We start from the raw sequence: 22673 nt of genomic DNA on the forward strand, positions 1-22673 counted from the left end.
AACAATATATTTTAAACCAATCATAAAAATTACACGACATACCAGTCGAGTAAATCATTCGTTGCACGACTACAGTCGAGTAAAACATGCATTGATCTATAGTCTACTATATAAACCATAGATTCTTTGTAACATTGGAAATAAAGTGTTCATACCCGACACGTGTCTAGTGAAGAATTCTTTACAAACTACAGTCGAGTAAAGAATTAATTATGCGAATATAGTGGAGTAAAGTGTTCATACCCGACTACTGTCGAGTAAAGTATTCTCCACCCAACAGTCGTGTAGAGAATTCTTTACATGATTGCTGTCGAGTAAAGAATTCTTTACACGACCCCAGAGTAAAAGTTAGGTAAATAAATGCTTTACACAACTGCATTGGAGAATTCTTTACACGAGTCCAGGGTAAAAGTCAGGTAAAAATATTCTTTACACAACTGCATTGGAGGTTAGATTATAATAACAACTAAAAAAAGGAAATTGAGCTGCAAATCACAACCATAGACTACACATAGTAGAATACAATTAATTAAATGAAATCAATAAAAAAATATAAACAAATTAATTGGATCTTCATGTAATTCAGCATGACAGTCCATCGTGCATAGGCATCTTTGTGTAGATGTTACTTGCAAATCAATATAAGTGACTTTTATGGGTATTCACCACCCAGATTTGTTTTCAAAGCAAAACATGGAATGAAGGCATAATTGTCAAATGCACTAACCTGCAGCTTCCACTGATGAATTAGTTCACCCTTCTGTGACTCAAGTTGTCTAGCCAAACTACTAACTCTCACTACTTTCTCCTTTAAATCCCTTATTTCTGTAGCTTTCTCTCTACACTCAACTTCTTTATCTCGTAATGAGCATCTAATACCAACAGAAAAAATAACATTAAGTTAAATTCAATATAACATCAGACATATGCTAAAAAAGAATTAAACTCATTTATTTATATCTCATAAACTCAAATTGAATAATAACAGCCGCAGCAACAACAAAATATTTATGATAATTATGATTCTAATTGCAATCAAACTTAGTGTAACAATACAACAACACGACATCTTTAGATTATACTGTCTATTGGACTGAGTAGTTAGAGACATTAAGCTTTTGGCACAAGACTTTGTACACATTTCTATACCAGCTGCAAATGGGTTTTTCTAGGAAAATCAATAACTTGAGCTTTGAAACTTTCAAATTTCATTTTACATTAAAATAAAAAATTTGACTTTCTAAAAGTACTTGGAGGAGGAGACGCTGAAGGAGAGTGGGGGAATTGCAGCTACTGGTTTGCAGAGAAGCGGCATCGTTTTACTTGTTTTGCCGCGTTTCAGCGAGAGCGTAGAAGAGTTGTTGTAAAATGGCAGGGATTTGTAAAATGGAGGAGGAGACGCTGAAGGAGAGTGGGGGAATTGCAGCTACTGGTTTGCACAGAAGCTGCGTTTCGGCGAGAGTGTAGAAGAATTGTTGTAAAATGACAGGGATTTGTAAAATGGAGGAGGAGAAATCCAGAAGAACGGGTTGAAGGAGACGCTGCTCATGAGAAAAAATTAGGGATTTTGTTACACGATTAGTTGTGGTAGTTTGATTTAGGTTTTTCATTAGGGTAATTTTGTAACTGCATATTAAAAAAGGCATATTCAAAGAATTTTTGAGTATGAAGATGTTTTTAGATAAATACCCTATTTTTGGGTATACCACGGACAAATCCCTGCACAAATAATCCCAGTTTGTATTTATTTCAACATGAGATTTATTTTTTCTCGACCTTGAATTACTGAAGTTTAGAAGTAGACTATGACAAATTAATAATTTACTTAAAAGATTAAATAAAAATAAAAGATGTGGCTTCTAGCCCACCCATATTGTATCTGCTTGGAATTGGATCAGAAAAGCGGATAACGAGAATGGAATGTAAATTGCAGTTATTGCTGTGGCAGGAGCACTTGCAATGGCATTGTTGTTCTTCATCATCCCGGGTTATCCCTTCTTCATATCAATGCAAGAAATCAGAACCTTCTTGTTTCAAACTGAAGCAGAAGAAATACTTATCATTCTCTAATAGTACGAAATCTTTGAGGCTGAGGCCTCTTGGTGCCCTGCCTGAAAATGAAAGGAATCGAAAGGAGCAGCCGATGATTATTGGCATAGATGGGCATGAGGTGGGAAACTCAGGTGTAATAATATCGTCATGCTTGGTGGGTCTCCTCACTGGCATAGGGGTGGTTCTATTCAACAAGGGGGTGCATGAAATACGTGACTTCTTCTGGGATGAGATTCCCTATGGAGGTGCCTCGTGGTTGAGGGAGAAGCCTATTCCAGCCATCTGGATTCGGGTCGTTTTAGTCCCCGCTTGTGGTGGCTTTATTGTTAGCATCTTAAATCAGCTTCGATATGCTTTGAGTCTAGATGATGACGATGACGATGATGTGCAACAAGTTCAAGACAAAAGCTATCCTCCTCCTCATCCACAAGCACAAGCAAAAGATGATATCTCTGTTATTACCGTTTCTTCTACTACCAGTCTTCCTACTATCTACTACGATTATTTGAAAATAGCATTCCAGCCTCTTCTGAAGGCAGTGGCTGCTTGTATTACTCTTGGAACTGGCAATTCCCTTGGCCCTGAAGGTCCAAGTGTGGAGATTGGCAAATCCATAGCCAAGGGAGTTGGGAATCTCTTTGATCGACGCCCTAGAAGAAAAGTCTCTCTTGTGGCTGCGGGTTCTGCCGCTGGAATCTCTTCTGGTTAGTCATGGCCCCAACAACCTCTCGTTTTTTCATTTTCTCAATATTTTTTTTTAGCACCTCAGTCTTTAATTTTATCATGTTAGCTTCCTATTTCCAAGCAAAATCTCAGCCAAGTTCACATATCTCTACTTCTGATGGCGCATTGGCAAACATTAAGAAAATTACTAGAAACATCAAGGCTGTATCACACCAGTCAAACAGCCAAGGAAAATTTGTTTTCCATTCCAAAAATTCAGGTTCTTGTAGTAAAAGATCCCTGGCACTACTTACGATAAGTGGATGAAACCCAAAGCATATGTTCACTTCAAAATTCCTTAGTCCTTTAATAATAGGCTCATTTTCTCAAGTTAAAATAATTTCCGTTCTTTGTTTGCAGGATTCAACGCTGCTGTTGCTGGTTGCTTTTTTGCTGTAGAATCAGTCATATGGCCATCGTCAGCAGCAGATTCGTCCGCATCCTTAGCGTATACAACTTCTATGGTCATTCTTAGCGCTGTCATAGCTTCTGTTGTGTCAGAAGTTGGTCTCGGCTCTGAACCAGCCTTTAAGGTCCCGGAGTATGATTTCCGCTCCCCTGGTGGTAAGTTATCTTCTTTTCTAAATGCCCTATAAATTATGTTTATGTGCTGTAGAACTTGGATTATTGGACATTGTCCCTAATTCTGTCCAATTAATGAGAATAACTCCACACCAGATGTGTACTTCCATTATTCATCCAGTGAGTATTGAGCTTAGTTAAGCCTTCCGGCTACTCACAAAATAGTTTGTTACTATAAGCAACCATTATCCATTGTCGTTTTTCACACGACCAAAAGCTTCTCTTATTAAGTACCTTCTAAGTTAACAAAAATGTAACATCTTTGGAATAACTAGTTGATGTCATTATCTGTGCTTGATGTAGCTGTGACTACTGCAACTGCAAATTTTTTTTATAACTATCGTTTTAGTATTTGCTTCCATAAAACATCTCTTTCATTTGTTGAGATATTAATTAGTTGCAGCGTTATATAGCATTGCATGTGGAAACTACCATCTTATCAATTTTGGAAGCCAAACTAGTCAAGTCACAGTGCCAGGATGATATTTTCTAACACAGGCTTAGTACTTGTGGAACTGATTGTTCAATACAAGCTTGTATTTGAAAAGTACTTATTCCATTTTCAGAACTCCCTCTGTATCTGTTGCTTGGTGTCCTATGTGGCTTGATCTCTTTGACCTTATCTAGATGTACAACATATATGTTGGCAATTGTCGACAATCTCCAAAAGGACAATGGGATACCAAAGGCTGTGTTTCCGGTAATGGGTGGCTTGGCTGTTGGTCTGATAGCCTTGATGTTTCCGGAAATCCTTTACTGGGGTTTTGAGAATGTTGACATTTTATTAGAATCTCGTCCGTTTGTAAAAGGTCTCTCAGCTGACATGTTACTTCAGTTAGTAGCAGCCAAGATAGTTGCAACCTCTTTGTGTCGGGCTTCAGGACTAGTTGGGGGTTACTATGCCCCATCCCTCTTCATTGGTGCAGCAACAGGAATGGCATATGGAAAATTCATTAATTTTGCAATTGCTCAATCCAATCCAACAATTCATTTTTCCATTCTGGAAGTTGCATCTCCACAGGCTTATGGGCTGGTACTGTTTTCTGACATTTTTATTGAATCTAGATGTTTTATCTCACCATAAGTGTTTTAAGGCCTGATGCATTCATCAACATTTCAGTAATTTTATTCTCAGAATCATGATCGGTGATTAATGGAGAGCTTTTATTTATAGGTTGGAATGGCTGCTACTCTAGCAGGAGTGTGCCAAGTGCCTCTTACTTCAGTGTTGTTACTTTTCGAGTTGACACAGGACTATCGGATAGTTTTGCCCCTACTTGGAGCTGTTGGGTTGTCTTCATGGTTTACATCTGGACAAATGAGGAGAAGAGATGTCAAAGAGACTAAAGTAGCTGTCCATGCAAACACTAACAGAAAACGACAATTTGAGATATATACCAGTAGGACAAGAGGGTTATCATCTAGTGATTTGCTTGCTGAAGAGGAACCCTATGCAATTAACCTTTGTGAAGTTGAAAGCTCTCTTTGCATAGATGATTGGAATCTTGAAGTTGAGGAGTTGAAGAGGAGAGTTTTTGTGTCAGAAGTCATGAGAACAAGGTATGTGACTGTCCTAATGACCACTTTGCTTATTGAAGCATTGACGCTCATGCTGGCGGAGAAGCAATCATGTGCTATGATTGTTGATAATGATAATATTTTAATTGGTTTACTGACACTTGGAGACATTGAAGAATTCAGCAAATATGCACAAGCAAAAACAAGTAGATCCAAGGTATGGTGATACCCTTATTTTGATTATTTTAATGGAATTTCAAGTTCAGTTGCTTTGAGTTGAAATAACTAAAGCACTTAAGAACCTCAATCCTACAAGTGTAGAATGTAGAATGGGGAGAAAAGTGAAATATAGCAAAATAGCTGCTTTGAAGATTCCAAATATAATCGAGCAATAAGGTTGGGGGAAAAAAAAGTGAGGGAGAATCACTCTGTCATTCATGGGGAAATGGTACTTCCTGATTGACAAAGGCACCGTACAACTTTATGATTGGAGACTACCAGCACTCATATATTCTCTGAACCAGATAGGTCCAAGTTTAGAATTCTGGTCCTTTTGTGCTATAGTTCCTAAATAACCTGATTAGACTTATTTTTCAACCACGTCATGTCAAGCATAAGATGTTAATTAATGTGGTGCTCTTCTTGCAGAAGCTGCTAGTATCCGAAATGTGCTCTGCGGATGGTGAAACATGCTGTGTACCATGTACAGCTACTCCCAATATGAACCTTCTTTCTGCCTTAATACTCATGGATAGGTATGGTGTGAATCAAGTTCCAGTCGTTATGGAGCATATCCCAGGTCAGAGGGGACAACTTGTTGGGCTTTTAGACAGAGAAAGTATCATCCTAACTTGCAGGTTTTGTGACTTTTTTCTCTAGTCTACATAAAGGTGGCGTGTTTTTATGATTCCATGCATTCAAAAACACTTCTTGCATGCATGTTTCACTGAATGAATCTTGGAAGTTCATTTCCCTGGCTTTAGACTTTCGAATTGCCCACTTTTTGCTGATATTGTGTCGCTTTCAATCTTGTCCCCATTTTTGTTTACTGGTTGTTGGTTGGTGCAGAGCTTTTGCGACCAAAAAATCTTTGAGCTAATATTTTATGTTGCCGCTGAAGAGTCTTCTTTCAATGTAATCTTTTCTAACTCCAATCGGAGAGCTATAAATCACAAGTAGCTTGAAAACATTCTCAGATTCCTGAAAACGCAGGGCAGGCGCTCACTTGACTGCTTCCTTTTGGCATCATGTCCTTTCAACAGCGACACACTGGAGACTGAAGTAGTTATTATGAGCTCAGCAGGCGGCTTATACAGCGTACACAGATTAAATGCTTTTGTTTTGGTTGTAAGAACAATCTACAGGAAGGAATGGATGAATTCATGACAAGTTCATAGAAGAAATATTTGGCCAATCTTCAGTTCATAGATTAAAAGTTAAAATAAAATAAAGCAACTAAAAATTAAATAAAGATGCAACCACTAAGAGAAATCACTAAGAGGTACATTAGAACAATTGACTTTACCATAACCAACTCAATTTAATTTTTTTATCTATGCTACGAAAAAATATTATCCATGCTGACAGTGAATTTTTCAAATCTATTCAATATCTTCTCTCTAACAATATAAAAAATACTCTCATATATTAATCCATTGTATTTCTACATGAACTTAAATATGTAAAGATTTATTAAGTTTTAAATAAAAATGTACGAATTATATTTGTACATCTCTATTTTTCATTCAATTCATGGTATTCATTATACAAAACAAAAACATATAAATCTCTTTTTAATCTCAATATGCATCCTTAGATTATTCAAATATTGGTAAGATATTTGAAATCATCAAACACACTAATAAACACTCAATAATGAAAAAATAAATTAAAAATAATACAGATTTATGAAATTGCTACATTATAGTCCTAACAAAATAAATTAGTTTATACGAGCACAAAGAGAATCTATAAATTTAATTGAAGACATCCAAGAAAAGCAATGGATAAAAAAATGAGAAATTCAATTCAGAATGTGTTTGGAAGTGATGTGTTGTACCTTTTAAGCTGCAGTTGCTGTGAAGTAAAAGCTACAGCTGTAGAGTAGAAATTGAAAAAAAAAATTTGCTAAGCTACTAAAGTTCAGGTACAAGTGTTACCAAACACCTTAGTAGCTGAATTTTGACAGCCCAACTACCTCACTACACTCCTAAATGGACTATCAGTCTTCAATCGGCTTTTCTCGCTCGCATATTCTTCTTTCTATCCTCCAGAAATCGGCTTCTCCAAAGTATTGGTCTCGCTTTTGCGGCTGCTGCATCTTTTTTTCTGCTTCTCCTGTCGTTCAACTCTGTTGCTTCAACTCGTGGGCTCTATATAAATGCTAGCCGCCTCTTTTAATTCTAAGCTTATAAGAATTTGAATTAATTACTTAAAAAGCATGAGTCCTTTTGTACACATGCCAGCCACTTAAAGCCGCCATCCAAAATCTTTGCTTTCTTAATTAATCACGTGCTGCTCATTTTACCGCGCTTGCCACCAATTTAATTATAAAAATAAAACTTTAGTTATTATGTTCTGTTAATGCTTGTTACTTGATCTGCAACTCTTTCCATTATTCTTTGATTATTTCTTCTTTAAGCTTCTTTTCACTTAAATATTCTCAAATAATTCTATAATAACAAAATATAAAATTAAGATAAAAATATAATTTAATAAAAATTAAGTTACGGAAGCATTAAAATAATATAGGTTATAAGCACACCAAATACTCCAAAACTTAACATTTTATGAGTTCTCGAGCAAAATTTAAACTAAAAACTATGAAAAAAATCCTAATTGAACCACTTTCGCATGTGATCGCGATTGCATTAACATTTGTAATAAGCATTTAAACCCCTAGGTAGCCATAGTGGACGAGTTGTAGTCTCCTAAGGATTTTCAATGATAATACCACAATCATCATGAAAAATTCCTCGAAGATTCCATAAAATATATAACTCAAAGAAAATTATAAATATTATCAAAGTTCTAATTTTAATTCAATAGTCAGCTTAATCTCACATTAGATTCTTCCAGTGTGTGTGAATCAATTCAATCAAAGCTCATTCTCAAAATCTTAAATATCAACAGTCCTTGTATCAAACAAAAAATAGAATAGGTCTAACTAACTTCATCTTCTTGATCATTTTTTAATAAGGAGATTATCCTGTCAGTGAACTTATGAGAGATTGCTGTCAGTAAAAAGGTATATTGCTCCCTTAGCTAGAATAAAAGGAATATATATCTGAGTGCTGGTAATCCCCAATCATCTAACCTAAACGTATTAGGGCATAGTAGCAAAACGACTCCTTTAGTGGAATTTGGACCGCTCTGCTATGCCCTAACACGTTTAGGTGTGGACGAAACATATGAATAAACGATTGAACGTATTCTCCAAGCAAGTCTCAAGGATTGCAGACACTATAAGGCGAGAGGAAAATAATATCACTACCTTGGGAGGGAAAATGCCAATAAATAACACAAGGTGACAAGAATAACCTAGATGTGCCACGCCCCATATATAAAAGTTTAGGTATTCTCTGTCAATACAAAGAACATATGCAAAATAAAGGGCTAGGGCTAGTCTTCAACCTTAAGTTTATTCAATTGTTGAGGTTGGCAAATTCTTGACATCTAAACAAACTTAAGACTAACTTGAACACTAAAGTATGGTCACTAACCAGTGCTGGCTGTATCTCTAACATCCTCTCCCCCATTTTCATAAGATAGACAAGCTCCCAAAGATCTTCTCTCTCCATATCCACACTCTTTCTAGAAAAATCGCTACCCTTATTCTGTCTGTAAACTTCAACCAAGATATAAATAATCAACAAAACATGTCCGTTACACTAGGAACCAATACAAATTTATTGTGTTTGACTAGATCTTGACAAAACTGCAAAATCTAATTAAAACAGTTGGTGCTGTCTAGGTGAGGAGAGCAACAAATAATCTTGCGGTGGTTGCCAAACTAGTTTATAGGTCTGTCTGAACCAAAATTACACCACAATTACCCTTCGATGATGTGATGCTAGATATTAAAAGAATTGACAAATGAGATAGCGAGTATGGCAAGGCTTAAAAAGGCAAATCGATTAGGTAATCTACTGGTACCTACTAAGGTGAAGAGTGCATATTGAAATATAAGTGTGCAACCCAAGAGGGGGGGGGGTGAATTGGAAATTTAAAAATTAACCTAGCAAATCCACACAACAAGCAATCTAATGCCTTAATAAAAATTGAAAGTAATAAGTTTAATAAAGGCACAATAATTAAAGAGTAAGGAAGAAGAGAAACAAACACACGAATTTTTACGTGGTTCGGCAATCCCCGCCTACGTCCATGCCTCCAAGCGATCCAAGCTTGAGGATTCCACTATCCAAGCCTTTCCAAGGCTTCAACGATTACAATTGACTTCGAGGTGTCAATAAACCTTTACAACAAAGAGATTATCTCCCAATCTCTTCACTCAAGTGTCTCACACACTTAAACTCTTACAATTGAGATGAATAAATGAAGGTTACAATGAAACTCACTCAATGAGTAGATATTCAAAAATAAAGAACAAGAAAAGATTCAATGTTTGTATTTCACAAGTTTGAAGGCTCAAGATATCACATGTGCTTTTTGTTCTTGCTTGTTGGAGAGATTGAAAATGAGTTGGTTTTGAGTTTTTATAGTTTGAGCTCGAAAACTAGCCGTTACTCACATTTTGGTCGTAACCGGATTACCGGTTATGGATATCCGAAATTCCGCTTAATGTTACTGTTACAGCCAAAAATTTGAATTTCTGAACATCCGGATTTCCACTTTGTCACATCCAGATTTCCGCTTACGCTCAGTAGCTTACTGCCCAACAACCGGATTTCCGTTTGTCAGGATCCGGAATTCTGCTTTTGATTCGGATAGATTCTGCCTAAAATCCTGACTTTCGTTTGTCAGAATCTGGATTTCCGCTTGCTACAGTAACTGCTACAGTGAATATTTTCCCAAATTTATGGTTTGACCCCAAAACTTTATAAAACTATAGTGTAGCCCAAAACGTTATGAAAGTTTGCAAAAAGGTCCAATTTCAGAACTTTAGAATAATGCTTTGTCAATCCCACAACTTACTGAAATTATGACTTTGCCCAAACTTTTTGAAATTATAGAATGACCCAAAAATATTTAAATAGTTTCAAATAGGTCCAAATCCGAAATTTAAAATACTATCAAAAAGATTTTAAAATTACTTTCATTTTAGTCCAAAATGCTTTAATTCATAACATCATTTTCTTATTATAAAAGCACAATTCATAAATCTTTACTCAATAAATACATGTGGTTTGTTATCATCAAAATCAATATTTATAGCCATATAGGCTAACACATATCTCAACAACATTTTGCAGAAATCACACATGTGATATCTAGGGCTGCTAGTTCGAAAATACAAAATGCAGAAGTTCTTTTATATGCATGGGGCCACCATCATAGGGTGAGAGATAATTATTCAAAGATTGAATGCACCTAAGGGAAGTAAGCCAAAGCACGAGCCGTTAGGTATAAAATCCAAAGTTTAACCTACGAACTCCAATGATGAACAATCAACAGCTCTCAATTACTAGCGAGACAACTGATAACTCTAGGAAACACTACTAGAAAAATGGTCTTTACTGACTTTAGAATAGTATCAGAAATTACTTTTACTGACACTTATTAATTGTGTCAGTAATCTGGGAGTCAGAAAAATAGTGACACTTGTAAGTGGTGTCAGTGATTACTATTACTATAGTATCACTAAAATAATAACACCATGGTATCAAAATATTACAATACTATATTAGTATTTGTGATTACTGTTACTATAGTATCACTACTTTATTTATTATTAAAAAATAATAATTATATAAAATGACATGTTGCCCATTGATTTGTTGATAGAATTAAAAGGCTGTGAGAAATAAGAACAAAAATCAATTTATATATCAAAACCTTTCATAACATTTAAATATTATCAATATTTATTACACAATCCAAATACTTTAATACACAAAGACGTCTTATTACAAGACATCTTATTCTTATAATTGAATAATCTTAACTGCTATTATCCAATCAAATTCCTTCTACTCGTAGCTAAATTTAAGGGCTAAATTTACCAAATCTAAAAGCTAAATTTAGAAGGATTATTATTTTTCACTCCATGAACATAAGTACTGCGATCATGCATTATCACAAACAGCTTCTTCATTCACGGACAGCTTCTTCATTCGATGAATTTGATGGGTTAGGGATATAAGTTGAAGAAGAAGCACTTTAAACATATTAATCATATCTGCAAACAAATAAAAGAAAAAGGAAAAGAAATTGGTTGCCAAATTCCAACAGTTGCAAAATAAATTAACAAGCAATACAGAGACAAAATTGAATAGAAATAAACATATTTTGCCCGAAAACAAAAAAATTCATAAGCTATGAACAGATCAACTCAATTATCTTAAAGGAAAATTAGAGAATAAGAATGTTCTAACTCATTTGATTAGAAATAAGGTAGAATATATTTAACTATAGATATAAATTAAAAAAAAAAGGTGATGATGAATTCATTCTCTTATATATATATATGAATAAGAGAGAGTGAGATAGCAAATTATAGCATTCAAGTTTTCAGTATAACATCTAGTTTCAAGAAAGTGTGTTTATTTCTCATTATATAAAAAACAATGATTTTCCAGCTAAAAAAAATTCATAATAAAATTTAATATCTAATACAACATAATGCAATTAGTGTCAACTCATTCCAAATTACTCTACTAGAATAATAAAACATTTCAGCCATTGTATTGATGGAGCTACTAATCCAGAATATTCACAATAAATATAGAGTTCAAGGCAATTAAGAAATGTACTTCTTAAAGCTATGCATATTCTCTATCTTTCTAAGGCAATCTTTAATTCATATAGTTCCACCCCCTTTGAATTCACAAACCAAAACTTTACAAACAAAAGTAGAGGGCACGATAATTTTTTTTTCCTTCTTTTTAAGTATTGATGTTGATAAATGGCTGGTTGAATTTGATCAAACGAGCAAGTACTTCTCTTATCTTTGAAAAAAAAAAGCTTTTGATTATTCCAGCAAACACCATAGTCCATAATCACCAAAAAAAAAAAAATGTAGAGTTTGATATTATTAGCCTCAGTCTCTTTAATTATTTTACTGTTTGAGTACATTCAAAAGTAGAGGCCTAATTTGAATTTCTTTTACTGAACAGATAACCAGATAATTAACCACATGGTGTTCCTAATCAGTTTTGGTCATCAAAGTGGTATGAACACAACTATTAATGTAATTTACTATAAATTCGTTTGCATATTCAATTGTCCATATATGTAAGTATGTTAATGATATTTGTTAACAAGACAAGAATATTAAATAACGAAAGCGAATGACAATATATTATTATTTATTTCTATTTTTCCTTCATATATATTAATAAAATATGTCATTAAGAAAAGAAAATAAACTATCAATGAAATTCCAGCACTTGCTTAACAATGAAATTCGTAACATAAACAATCATGCAGGTAATAAGAACTGACCTTATAAAAAAGTTTGCAGCTTGTTGAGTCACCCTAATGGCGTCCTCTGTGTGTGGAATTGCTTTTGGCCCCCATTCGAAAGCATTTTTCTACAGCATATTTGGTCAGTCTTTTCCTCTAAACAGAATCAATTGCATTACTAAGAAATTTGTTTAGGAAATAGCTGACTTGGAGAAATAGGATGAATACAAAAAAAATATTTTCTCATAGACCACACAGAAACAGAGCTTGACCAGAAAGATGTAACACATGACATGAATACAAAAAAAAATTGTAGCTTGGCCTGAAATCAAATCATCTTGAGAGAAATAAATAGTGTTGCCAGACAGCTTGTCCACAACATCACACACATATAGAGTTTAGCACACAAATGTCGCTTAAAAGGTTTGATTAACCAGATCAGTCTGCCATATTAAGCTTATCAATTTTGTAAATGGGGTGCAACTAAAATCACTGTTAAGAGCATTGAAGTTAATACCTCTGGATGCCATTGGAAGGCGGTCACAGGATAGTTATAAGCTTGCACTGTTGAGACATAGACCTAATAATGATTAATAACAGAAGTTAGAATTGATAACACTGGATAAATTTCCATTAAAATATCAAGCATTCAGGCATATATCCTGAGTCTGTGTTTATATATAAAATAAATTCAACAAAGGAATATTTACTCTTGTACCTTATTATATTCATCCACGCTTGTTGTCAAGATCTTAAAAAACTTAGCTAGCTCCTGGTTTGCTTGCATTCTTTCAGGTGAAATGCCATACTGTTTTAATGGTACAACACATAAAATTTTAGATCAACCAAATTATTTACTCAATCATCCATAATAATTTAATAAATCTAAACTCCCAAAATTGAAGTGCACTGATCTAAGGAATCAATTGTACAAGAAGTCCATATAAATGGAATTCTTCCATGAATCAAAGAGGCTCACGACAAAGCAGGATTTCCAAAAAAGCTCGCTTATTAGACCCAACACTTTCATTGAGCTAGATATTCATGAGTGACTAGCATTATTACAGAAGATGAAGGAAATTAAAACAGAGAATTGAATCTAACAATAAAAAGATGGTTGTTTTAGAACATAAAGCTTAACACATTTTTAAGAAATTGAATCTAGGTACACAAATGCAAAGCAAGTTAACCGTACGTGAAGCACAATTTTCTTACATGGTGGTTTTGCATAACCAGGCAATCCGTACTCAACTTCTTAAGGAGCTCCGGGGAAATCTGCAAAATGCGCAAGAGTATCACGTTGCGAAATCATGTCATTCTGGAAGCTTAATACCAAGAAAAAAATAAAACAATCTGGATTAAGCTGCAAAAAATGTTAAAGAAGGCATGGAATCTTTTTCTTACTCATGACAAGACTATCCAGAAACTTTTTGATCTTGTGTACAGCTTCATTATCAATATTGAGTCAAAGTGTTTGAAAATCAAAAAATGGTAAGCATGCTGAGAAAGTTAGATGTGAAGAGGCTTCTAGCATCATTAATTGTAACAACATAAAAATCAATTAAAGAGCAATGAAAACTATGTACCTTTGGAACAATGTTCCTTCAATATTAATTTTTTTGACGAATTGGAGGGTAGATGCCTGATTTGCTCCATCAAATGTTTCCAGAATGTTTCTGTCCTATTGTTGAGGAAGAGAAAAAAGTAAAAATAAAAATAATGAACAGCAAAAGCAATCAGCAATGCCGGAAAGAGTACCATCATATTATAATCGTTGTAAGCAGTAAAAGACATTTTTCTGACACAAGAGACAAACTAAAAGCATACAGTAAAGTCATAAGAAGCACACACATAATATGCATACAAAATCCAAATTGAAATTTAACAGCAGGATATTAATCAAGAGATGAACAAAACATGTTTCAAGCCTAAAATAAGCACAAGTTAATCAGACACAAAATTGGAAAGCTATGCTAACCAACCAGAAAATCAAAATGGGTGAAGGGTGAAAAATTACCTCGCTAACGATCATTGATAAAAGTTCACAGCCTAAGCAAATGGCATATACAGATGAGCAAAATGTGGAGATCTAAAGCGGGTCTTGTGAGCTTGTGGCATAGCGGCATGGTGGATGTTTTGCATAATGTAGATCGTTAGGGTTTCGTATGGCATGGGTCTTAGAATTTGAGCAGTGGTGTTAGGATTTCTTATGGCATGGACCCTTGAATTTTAGGGCTCGAAGAAGAGAATTTTTAGAGGTATGAAGAAGAAGAAGGATATCGCTAGAGAGATGAGACGGTTGGCCATGGATTTAGGAGTTAGGGAATTTTATGTTTATGTTGATTTAAGGTTTTTTGTTTTTCCTTTTATATTGTTTTTTTCTATATTAATTTAATTTGATAATTTCAACATGTTCAACACAAACTAATTTATGAATTTGGCTTGGTGGTTTGTTGGTTGAACATAAAGCACTTTAGTTTTGGGTCCTAGGTTCGAGTCGCAACTAAAACAAAAATAGATTTTTTTTGTTTTTGATACCTTAGTGTCGACAATCTCTGATGTTTAATCTACAAACACCACAGAATCAGTAATTAGTGACACTTGTTTGTTAAACACAGAAAATAACCCAAATATATGTAATTACTGATACTTTTTAGAAAAGTGTCACAAGACAAGTATCAGTAAAAGCTATTTTTCTAGTAGTGAAATGAGAGTTATTACATCAATTATAGACTTGACTCAAGATCATTTAGAGAACAAATAAGGTGTTTTTATTACATTTTGATTAAACATTCATTTTAGTTGAATATTAATAAGTTTTGTTAGAATTATAGTAATTTGTGCCAAAAATAGATGCATAATTGTAGGTTCTTGGAAAGTCTTAATTCATGAGGGGATGTTGAGACATTAGATGAGCAAGAGGAGGAAAGAAGACGGCTGTTTTCAACTGGTTTTGGGGTAAGAAAAGCCAAACCAATCTAGAACAATAAATTTGTTATTTTGAGGGGAGATGGGGTACCTCACTGGTTTATTGTGTGTTGGGCGGTGTATCTAAGATTTTGGGGAGGTGAGAAAGGGAGAGAGAGTGGTAACAATGGTGGAAGATCAGAAACAAGAGAGGTATCCTTCAAAATGAGCTTCACGCCTGCAAAACAATGAAATAGAGGTTAGAGGTGAAGCCGGGGGTACCCCGGCGTTCACACTCCGACGCTCAAGTTAGCAAACTCAAGCTTTTATTGCAAAGAGAGCTAGCTAGCCCTCTGTAAATTAGGGTTTAAGGTTGAAGAAAACCTCTTTTTTGGAGTGTGAGTGTTTTTGGGCGAATGAGAGCATGATGGAGAATGAAACCTAGGCGCCTTTATATATGGAGTACCTTAGCTGCCACGTGGTGTACCCTTTTTGGCTAACGTCCTTTTACCGCTTTTATGATTCTTGGGGCCGTTATGTGCATGTTCGCGGCGTATCTCATCTTTTGGAAACGTGGCGCGCGCTGGAGAGTGGTCCAGGGTACCTCTGCAGTAGCTGTCGGGTAGGCGGCTAGGGACCACTGTCCTTGGGACAGTGTCCTTCACTTTTGGCAGAGGTAGCAGACGGCTGTCCCTCCTTTTAGCACGTCGCTTTTGATTCCTAATTCTGACAAAATCAAATGATATCTTTTAGGAGGCGGAGACGTTTCTCATGGCGGATATTTTCGGTGGATTCTCTTGCATCCGCTTTGCCGGGTACCTCGAATTACATGGGGTACCCCCTATTACGCAGGGTACCCCTATCTATATGGGGTACCTCTATTTGTATGGGGTACCTCTATTTGTATGGGGTACCTCTATTTGTGTGGGATACCTCTAATTGTGCAGGGTACCTCTATTTATACGGGGTACCTCAAGTCATGTCGGGCACCTCGGATTATGTAGGGTATCTTCGATTGTGCTGATATCATTCCATTGGCTGACACGTGGCGCTCTATTACCTTTCCTATCTTTCCCTCAAACAACATCCCCCTAGTTTCTTTTTGGCGAGAAGTATTGGAGGCAAAAGAAACTCATTGTATGAGTGACACGTGGCGATGCGGCTGGACCGGAGGGTACCTTGCTTAGCTTCTTCCCTTGACTAAACTTTGTGTACTTCAAACTAAAAATCTTCTCTTTGTCTTTTCCTTTTCCCGCTTTTTTTTTTTTTTTTTTGTACACGATGAGAACGAACAGTTGTCTTCATATGTCTCTCTCATTTTTCTTGGGAAGTGGCAGCCGTATGACACGCAGTTTGAATTTTAAAAATACAAATCTCACTCAAACATCCCTGAACTCCTTTCTTGAGCAACGTGTTCTGTCAGGTTGAATTTAAAACTCCTGACGTGTGTCAAAGTTTTGAAAATCCCCAAACGAACTCCCAAAAATTGATTATTTCCAGTAGCCTTTTTCTTCCATAATTTCGTCTCTTCTTCTAACTGGATCAACATTATCACAGGTAAAAATAAAAATTTCTTTACTCTTTTTTTATTTTTTATTTTTTATTTTTTTTTTCTTTTATTTCTTTCCCATTTTCTTTCTCCCTTTTCTTTCTCACGTTTCTCCTTCCTTTTTCTCTTTTTTCCTTTTTCCTTTTCTTTCTTTCTTCTTTCTCTTTCTCTCTCGGCCGGCGTTGATCTGGTACGTTTTCCGGCGTGGATCTCGGCTGCTGCAGTGGCGGTTTTGGGCTCCAGATCTGGTCGGTTCAAGGCGATTTCCGGTGGCTCACGGCGAGATCTCAGTCCGGCGATACACACGGTAACCCCTCCTTCATCGTTTCTTTATTTTTCCCTTGGTGCTTTCTCTCTTCCTTCCCTTTTCTTCTCTTTTTCGTTTCGGCTTGGTGTTTTTCTCTGTGATTTCCGGCGTCGGTTTGGTGTGGTTGCGGCCGGCGTTGGTTCGGTGGCTGCAGCCGCGGCAGCCGGCGTCGGTTTGGTGGTTTCCGGCGTTAGTTTAGCGGCTGCAGCTTCTCGATTTTTCTTTTTTTTTTTTTTTTTTTTTGGCCGACGTCCTCCTTTGCATTTTTTCGGCGTCGGTTCTTCTTGGTGGCTGCAGCTGCGGCGGTCGGCGTTGGTTCTCAGTGGTTGCAGCCATTACAGCCGACGCCGGTTACTGCAGCTTCTTCGTTCTTCATTTTATTTACTTATTTATAAATAATTATATATATTTAAGCTTATTTTTATTTTTATACTTGCATATTTTTACCCACTATTTTTGGTTGCCTGCAGCTTCATTTCGCCGCGATTATCAATCCCGATCTGTTGAATTGGTGAATCACAGGTATCCCTCCTCGCTTCTCCTCCTTTGGCGCATTCACAGTGGCGCTATTTTGCATACTCTGAGAAAATTTTGTTTTTGGTTTTTGTTGTTGTTTTTTTTTTGTTTTGTTGGTTGGTGTTTGCATTTGGTGGTTGATGTGTGGTGGATGGTGCTTGGTATGGATATATTGCTGTTTGGAAAACATGTGGCTTGTTGGATGTGTTGTTGGGGGCTTGTGGATGTGCTGTTGGGGAGCTTGTGGATGTGCTGTTGGGTGTATTGTTGGGGAACTTGTGGATGTGCTGTTGGGGGCTTGTGGATGTGCTGTTGGGGAACTTGTGGGTGTGTTGTTGGGGAAAAGTAGATGGGCAAAAAGCACACGGGACCCCCGATGAAGCGACGTAAAGTTGGGGCTAGTAGGGTTGACAACCCTCCTGCGGGTTCCCCTTCCCACATCTCCATCAGCGAGGGGGATCGGTCCCCCCCTAGTTCCTCTAGGAGTCGCAATTCTCGTTCTGAGCCCCCTCCTCCTAGGAGTACCCCTCGTGTCAGCCCACGCTTTCCTAGTAGACGGCCTACCCCCCATCCTCGAAAGAAGGGTAAGCCAACCAAGCCTAAAGTTCCAGCCCGTTCCTCTGACCAACCGCCTAAATCTCCCCCTGCCACACCTTCAAAATCTAGCAACCCTTTTTCCCTAGGCATTAGGAGGGCTACTTTGGGGGAGTTGGAGCAAATTAGAGCCAAATACAATATTCCTCCGTCTGTCCAGCTTAGGGTACCCCATGTGAATGAGCGACCCGAGTGTCCAAAGTCTGATGGGATTGCTCTCCATATCGACCTCTTCGATCTAGGACTCCGCCTGCCCCTCCAACCATTCTTTATGAAAATGTTTAGTTATTTGGGGGTAGCTCCTGGGCAGCTGTCCCTTCCAGGGTGGAGGACACTGACGGGCTTACATGTGTTATGGTTGGAGGTCGTGAAGCGCGACATTTCTGTTCGGGAGTTGAGGGGCCTTTACCAATTCAAGAAGCCTAAGGGTCCCGGCATTGCTTACTTCTCCCCCTGGGGTGATCATGGCCACATCGTTGAGGGGAACCCCGTCTTGAAGAAGGGTTACCGAAAGGGATGGTTTGTCGCTGAGGGTAGGTGGGGGACAGAGACTCTAGGTGAGAAGGGCGACCCCGTGGAGGTTCCTCATTCCTTCAATGTAGACTGTAAGTATCTCCCTTACTTATGGTTTTTCATCGGAATCTTTCGCCTGAATGTCTCACTAACCTTGAGTTCTTTATGCTTTCGCAGGTGTGACATGGGCTAAAGGATCATGCCCAGTTCAGGAGGTGGGGAGAGAGGTGAAGAAATTTATGGACAGGCTTCGAGGTGCACAGAGGGGTAGTGATGTGCTGGAGGAGAGCCGATTACGGAGAGCGGGGCTGATTGACCGAAGTCCTACACCTGCTCCTGGGGGTGACTCATGTATGATTTGGGTGTCGGGGGGTATCCTATTATTACTTATGGGACTGGGGTACCCCATTATTATTGCATTCTTCGTTTCGCTTCTCCGCTTTCCATTTCTTATTTTTACTTTTGCAGTACTTAGTACTTGTCCAGCTAACATAACTTTTGTGCATTGGGTGCAGTCATGGAATCGACGGGTGATGCTTTCGACTCCTTCTTCCAAGCGGTAGTGGGCGGTGCTTCCGGATCTCAGGATTCGGCGGTACCCCCGAAAGGCTCCCGACCTCCTCGAGCTCCCGGTCCAAAGGGAAAATCTCAGGGTACCTCCCACAGCGGGTCAAAGGGTACCCCTCGCTCGAAGAAGAGAAAATTCGGGCTGGTTTCTACTTTCCCCGATGAGTTACGTGAGGGTGACTTAGACCCGGCTTCTAACAAGGAGGTTTCGCACTTGGCTCGCCACTTTTACTACTCTGCTGAAAATGTTACCTCCGAGGTTGCTGAAGAGGTTGACAAGATGAGCTTGAGCCAGCGTTATGGTCAAGCACTTAGGGCTACCCAAGAGGTAGGCTTTCTTGGGGTACCCCAGGTGTACTCTTCATCATTTTCTTTTTACTTATTTGATCTTTTCGCCATACACATATATTTAACATGTCTTGCATGACCCGCAGGCATCCTTTCTCCTTAGCCACTGCCTTCCGGATCTCGACTCCCTTGTTGCCGCACAGTCAGAGGTCGACAAGTTAAGGAGTGAGCTTCAAAGCCGTCAATCTCGTGAGGATCAGCTCGCTCGAGAAGTTAAAACTCTGCAAGAACGCATTGCTGGCCTATCGGGAGAGAAAGCTAGGGTGGAGAAGGATTGTGAGGAGTTGAGGGCCACCAACGGGGATCTGCTATCTCGGCAAAAGACGATGGCGGAGGATGCATTCTCACTCATCATGACAGAGGTGTGGAGTGTGGATCCGGCGTTGGAGGTACCCCGCGTGCAGAAATTTGTCAACAAGGCTGCCATTCTGAAGACAATTGTGGAGCGGAAGAAGTCTTCCCAGGCACGGTCGGGTACCCCTTCTGGGTCGCCTGGGGTACCCCATCAGCCTCAGTCGTTGCCCGCCTCGGATGCCCCTATTTCGGCGGCTCATATTTCGGGTACCTCAGAGTCTTCTGCCGATCGCCCTCTAGAGACGGATGTTGGGGATCGCGTTCCCCTCTCGGTGTAGCCTTCTCACTGTGCTCTTGTTTATCGGATCTATCTACATTTTGCTATTTGGACCTTGTTTATTTCTTTTTGGTTTCTCGGGATATTTTGTTTTATTGAGACTTCTCTTTTGTTATGATACCAAACCATCTAGTCCTCTTGTACTTTGCATTATTCTGCAAATGAATGCTTGGCTAAACTGTTATCTTACAAATTCCTAGGGTACCTCTCATTTCATCATTTTTTTTTAAAATGGGGTACCCCTGGTACCTTAACAAGTATTCAACATCAGTCGCCTGCTGGTTTACACTGAGCGGCGAATTTGGTGCATGCCCTCCTCGGCAACCATGGCGAATTTTCCACAAATAGGTAATCAAAACATCGTCGCGACATCTCGATCAAAAATTGAAAGTGCGCAATTGGTCCAACCAATCAATTTCTTATTCTTTCGAAGTGCTCTCCGAATTTTTGAATAGCTTACCCCATACTTTGCAAAAGTACGAGGATGGAGGTGTGGGTGTTCTCATACCTAAGCCGAACTTCGTGCCGCTAGGGTATGCCGGTTTTTCTTCACCCTCGGGTCCTCTTTGACCCTCCCTCTCTTTGTCTAGGTAGCTTTGTCATGCTTCCGCAGAAAGGCTACCCCTGGGCTGTTCACTCCATTGCCTATCTTGGCTTTACACAGATCGTCACGATCTAGGCATATCAAGTACCTTGGCTGGTCCTGTGATAGGTTAGTCATAACTGACAAGCGTATGGCGAGAATTGCATATAACCAGATGCGAGGGTATATTAATGGCGATAAATGAATGTAATCTGCATTCTAAGATCGAAGTGGCGAAAAATAAAGAAAGAACTCACATCATATTTGTTGAGAAAGAAAATGCATTTATAGATAACGAAAGCGTTGATCAATACATGACTTAGCTTTGTTACCCTGAGGAGAATGGGAGACCGCAAGACCTCCTATTCTTTTCATTTGAAAATTAAAGAAACTCTAAAGTTGTAACTGACCAACATAGGGCATTTGGGGTACCCTATTTGGCCTACCACACAAAAACATTAAAGAAAGCAAATAACAGCAAAAGACTAAAGGTTGAGACACTGTCCTTTAGTAATATTTCCGTAGCATTGCAGCGTTCCAGGGGTGCCTCACAATTGTGCCATCCATGTGGAGTAGCCTGTATGCACCTGTCCCAACAGGTTTGTCGATGCGGTAAGGTCCTTCCCAATTTGCCCCGAAAGCACCTTCGTAGGGTACCCTAGTGTTCTGAGTTACCCTTCTCAAGACTAAGTCACCTTTCTTGAAGGATCGAGGGCGTACCCTTTTTTCATATAGACCCGAAATGCGATGCTGATATATGGCTGTCCTCAGTTCTGCTCTAGCCCTTTTTTCAGCCACCAAATCAAGGTTTGAAGCAACCAAGGAGGTGTTCTCGGCCTCATCGAAGTATTCAACCCTGTGAGAGGGTACCCCGATTTCTGCTGGAATCATTGCGTCAACACCGAATGCGAGGGAAAACGGGGTCTCCCTGGTGGAGGTGTTTTGAGTAGTCAGGTATGCCCACAGTACGCCAGGTAGCTCGTCTACCCATGCTCCCTTTCTTTCCTCTAGCTTCTTCTTCAGGATACCTTTGATAATCTTGTTAACGGCTTCGACTTGCCCATTAGATTGGGGGTGGGCAGGTGTAGCAAATCGGTTGGCTATCCCCAACTCCGAACAAAATCTTCGGAATTTTTCATTATCGAATTGCTTGCCGTTATCACTGACAATTGCATAGGGGATTCCAAATCTGCAAATGAGGTTCTTCCAAATGAATTCGGTGGTTTTCCTTTCTGTGATGCTTGTTAGTGGCTCCGCTTCCGCCCATTTTGTAAAATAATCTACCGCCACGATTGCATGTTTTGCTTGCCCCTTTCCGGTAGGCAACGGGCCAATGAGGTCCACTCCCCACATAGCGAAGGGCCAAGGGGAAGATATAACTGTTAGCTTCTCTGGGGGTAGATGGGGTACCCTAGCGAACCTCTGGCATTTGTCACAGCTTCGTACCATATTCTTGGCATCCTCCCGCATGGTTGGCCAGTAGTACCCCTGACGGAGAGCTTTTTGCGCCAGTGATTGTGCTCCATAGTGATTGCCACAAATCCCCTCATGTATCTCCCTCATGACATACTTGGCCTCGTCGCTTCCCAAGCATCTAAGGTAAGGAAGAGTGAACCCTCTTCTATATAGGGTATCCTGGATCAGGCAATACCGGGCAGCTTTATACTTTAGTCTTCTCGCTTCACTTTTATCTGAGGGG

At 38.5% G+C, this 22673-nt stretch overlaps 3 protein-coding genes and 1 long non-coding RNA gene across 7 annotated transcripts; 3 read left to right on the forward strand and 1 right to left on the reverse strand.

Moving 5' to 3' along the window:
- The first annotated feature begins 1845 nt into the window (after positions 1-1845).
- On the forward strand, positions 1846-6278 carry LOC18035627 (chloride channel protein CLC-e). 4 transcript variants are annotated; one of them, XM_024179514.1, is made up of 7 exons: positions 1846-2756; positions 3136-3339; positions 3924-4390; positions 4532-5092; positions 5524-5732; positions 5944-6009; positions 6088-6278. In XM_024179514.1, exons 1-6 carry the CDS (start codon positions 1916-1918, stop codon positions 5972-5974), a joined length of 2313 nt encoding a protein of 770 aa, XP_024035282.1. In that variant the 5' UTR covers positions 1846-1915; the 3' UTR covers positions 5975-6009; positions 6088-6278. The 4 variants fall into 4 exon arrangements, with proteins under 4 accessions (XP_024035282.1, XP_006423856.2, XP_024035284.1 ...); XM_006423793.2 differs by having other exon boundaries at positions 5944-6278; XM_024179516.1 differs by lacking the exons at positions 5944-6009; positions 6088-6278 and having other exon boundaries at positions 4532-4917; positions 5052-5092; positions 5524-5609.
- A 4832-nt stretch (positions 6279-11110) lies between these two features.
- Positions 11111-14515, reverse strand: LOC112096193 (gamma-glutamyl hydrolase 1-like). Its single transcript, XM_024179330.1, has 7 exons — positions 14477-14515; positions 14046-14140; positions 13675-13734; positions 13178-13267; positions 12977-13039; positions 12499-12587; positions 11111-11233 (listed from the first exon to the last, which is right to left on the reverse strand). Exons 3-7 carry the CDS (start codon positions 13687-13689, stop codon positions 11224-11226), a joined length of 267 nt encoding a protein of 88 aa, XP_024035098.1. The 5' UTR covers positions 13690-13734; positions 14046-14140; positions 14477-14515; the 3' UTR covers positions 11111-11223.
- A 2552-nt stretch (positions 14516-17067) lies between these two features.
- Positions 17068-18238, forward strand: LOC112096173. The gene is made up of 3 exons (XR_002904290.1): positions 17068-17222; positions 17693-17744; positions 18088-18238. It is a non-coding gene; the product is annotated as an uncharacterized LOC112096173 (long non-coding RNA).
- Positions 18239-19362: 1124 nt separating this feature from the next.
- LOC112096377 lies at positions 19363-20392 on the forward strand. Its single transcript, XM_024179807.1, has 2 exons — positions 19363-19740; positions 19847-20392. Exons 1-2 carry the CDS (start codon positions 19363-19365, stop codon positions 20390-20392), a joined length of 924 nt encoding a protein of 307 aa, XP_024035575.1.
- Positions 20393-22673: the final 2281 nt, after the last annotated feature.

This window comes from Citrus clementina, unplaced genomic scaffold, assembly GCF_000493195.1.
Source record: "Citrus clementina cultivar Clemenules unplaced genomic scaffold, Citrus_clementina_v1.0 scaffold_8, whole genome shotgun sequence".
In the NCBI taxonomy this organism is placed as follows: Eukaryota; Viridiplantae; Streptophyta; class Magnoliopsida; order Sapindales; family Rutaceae; genus Citrus; species Citrus x clementina.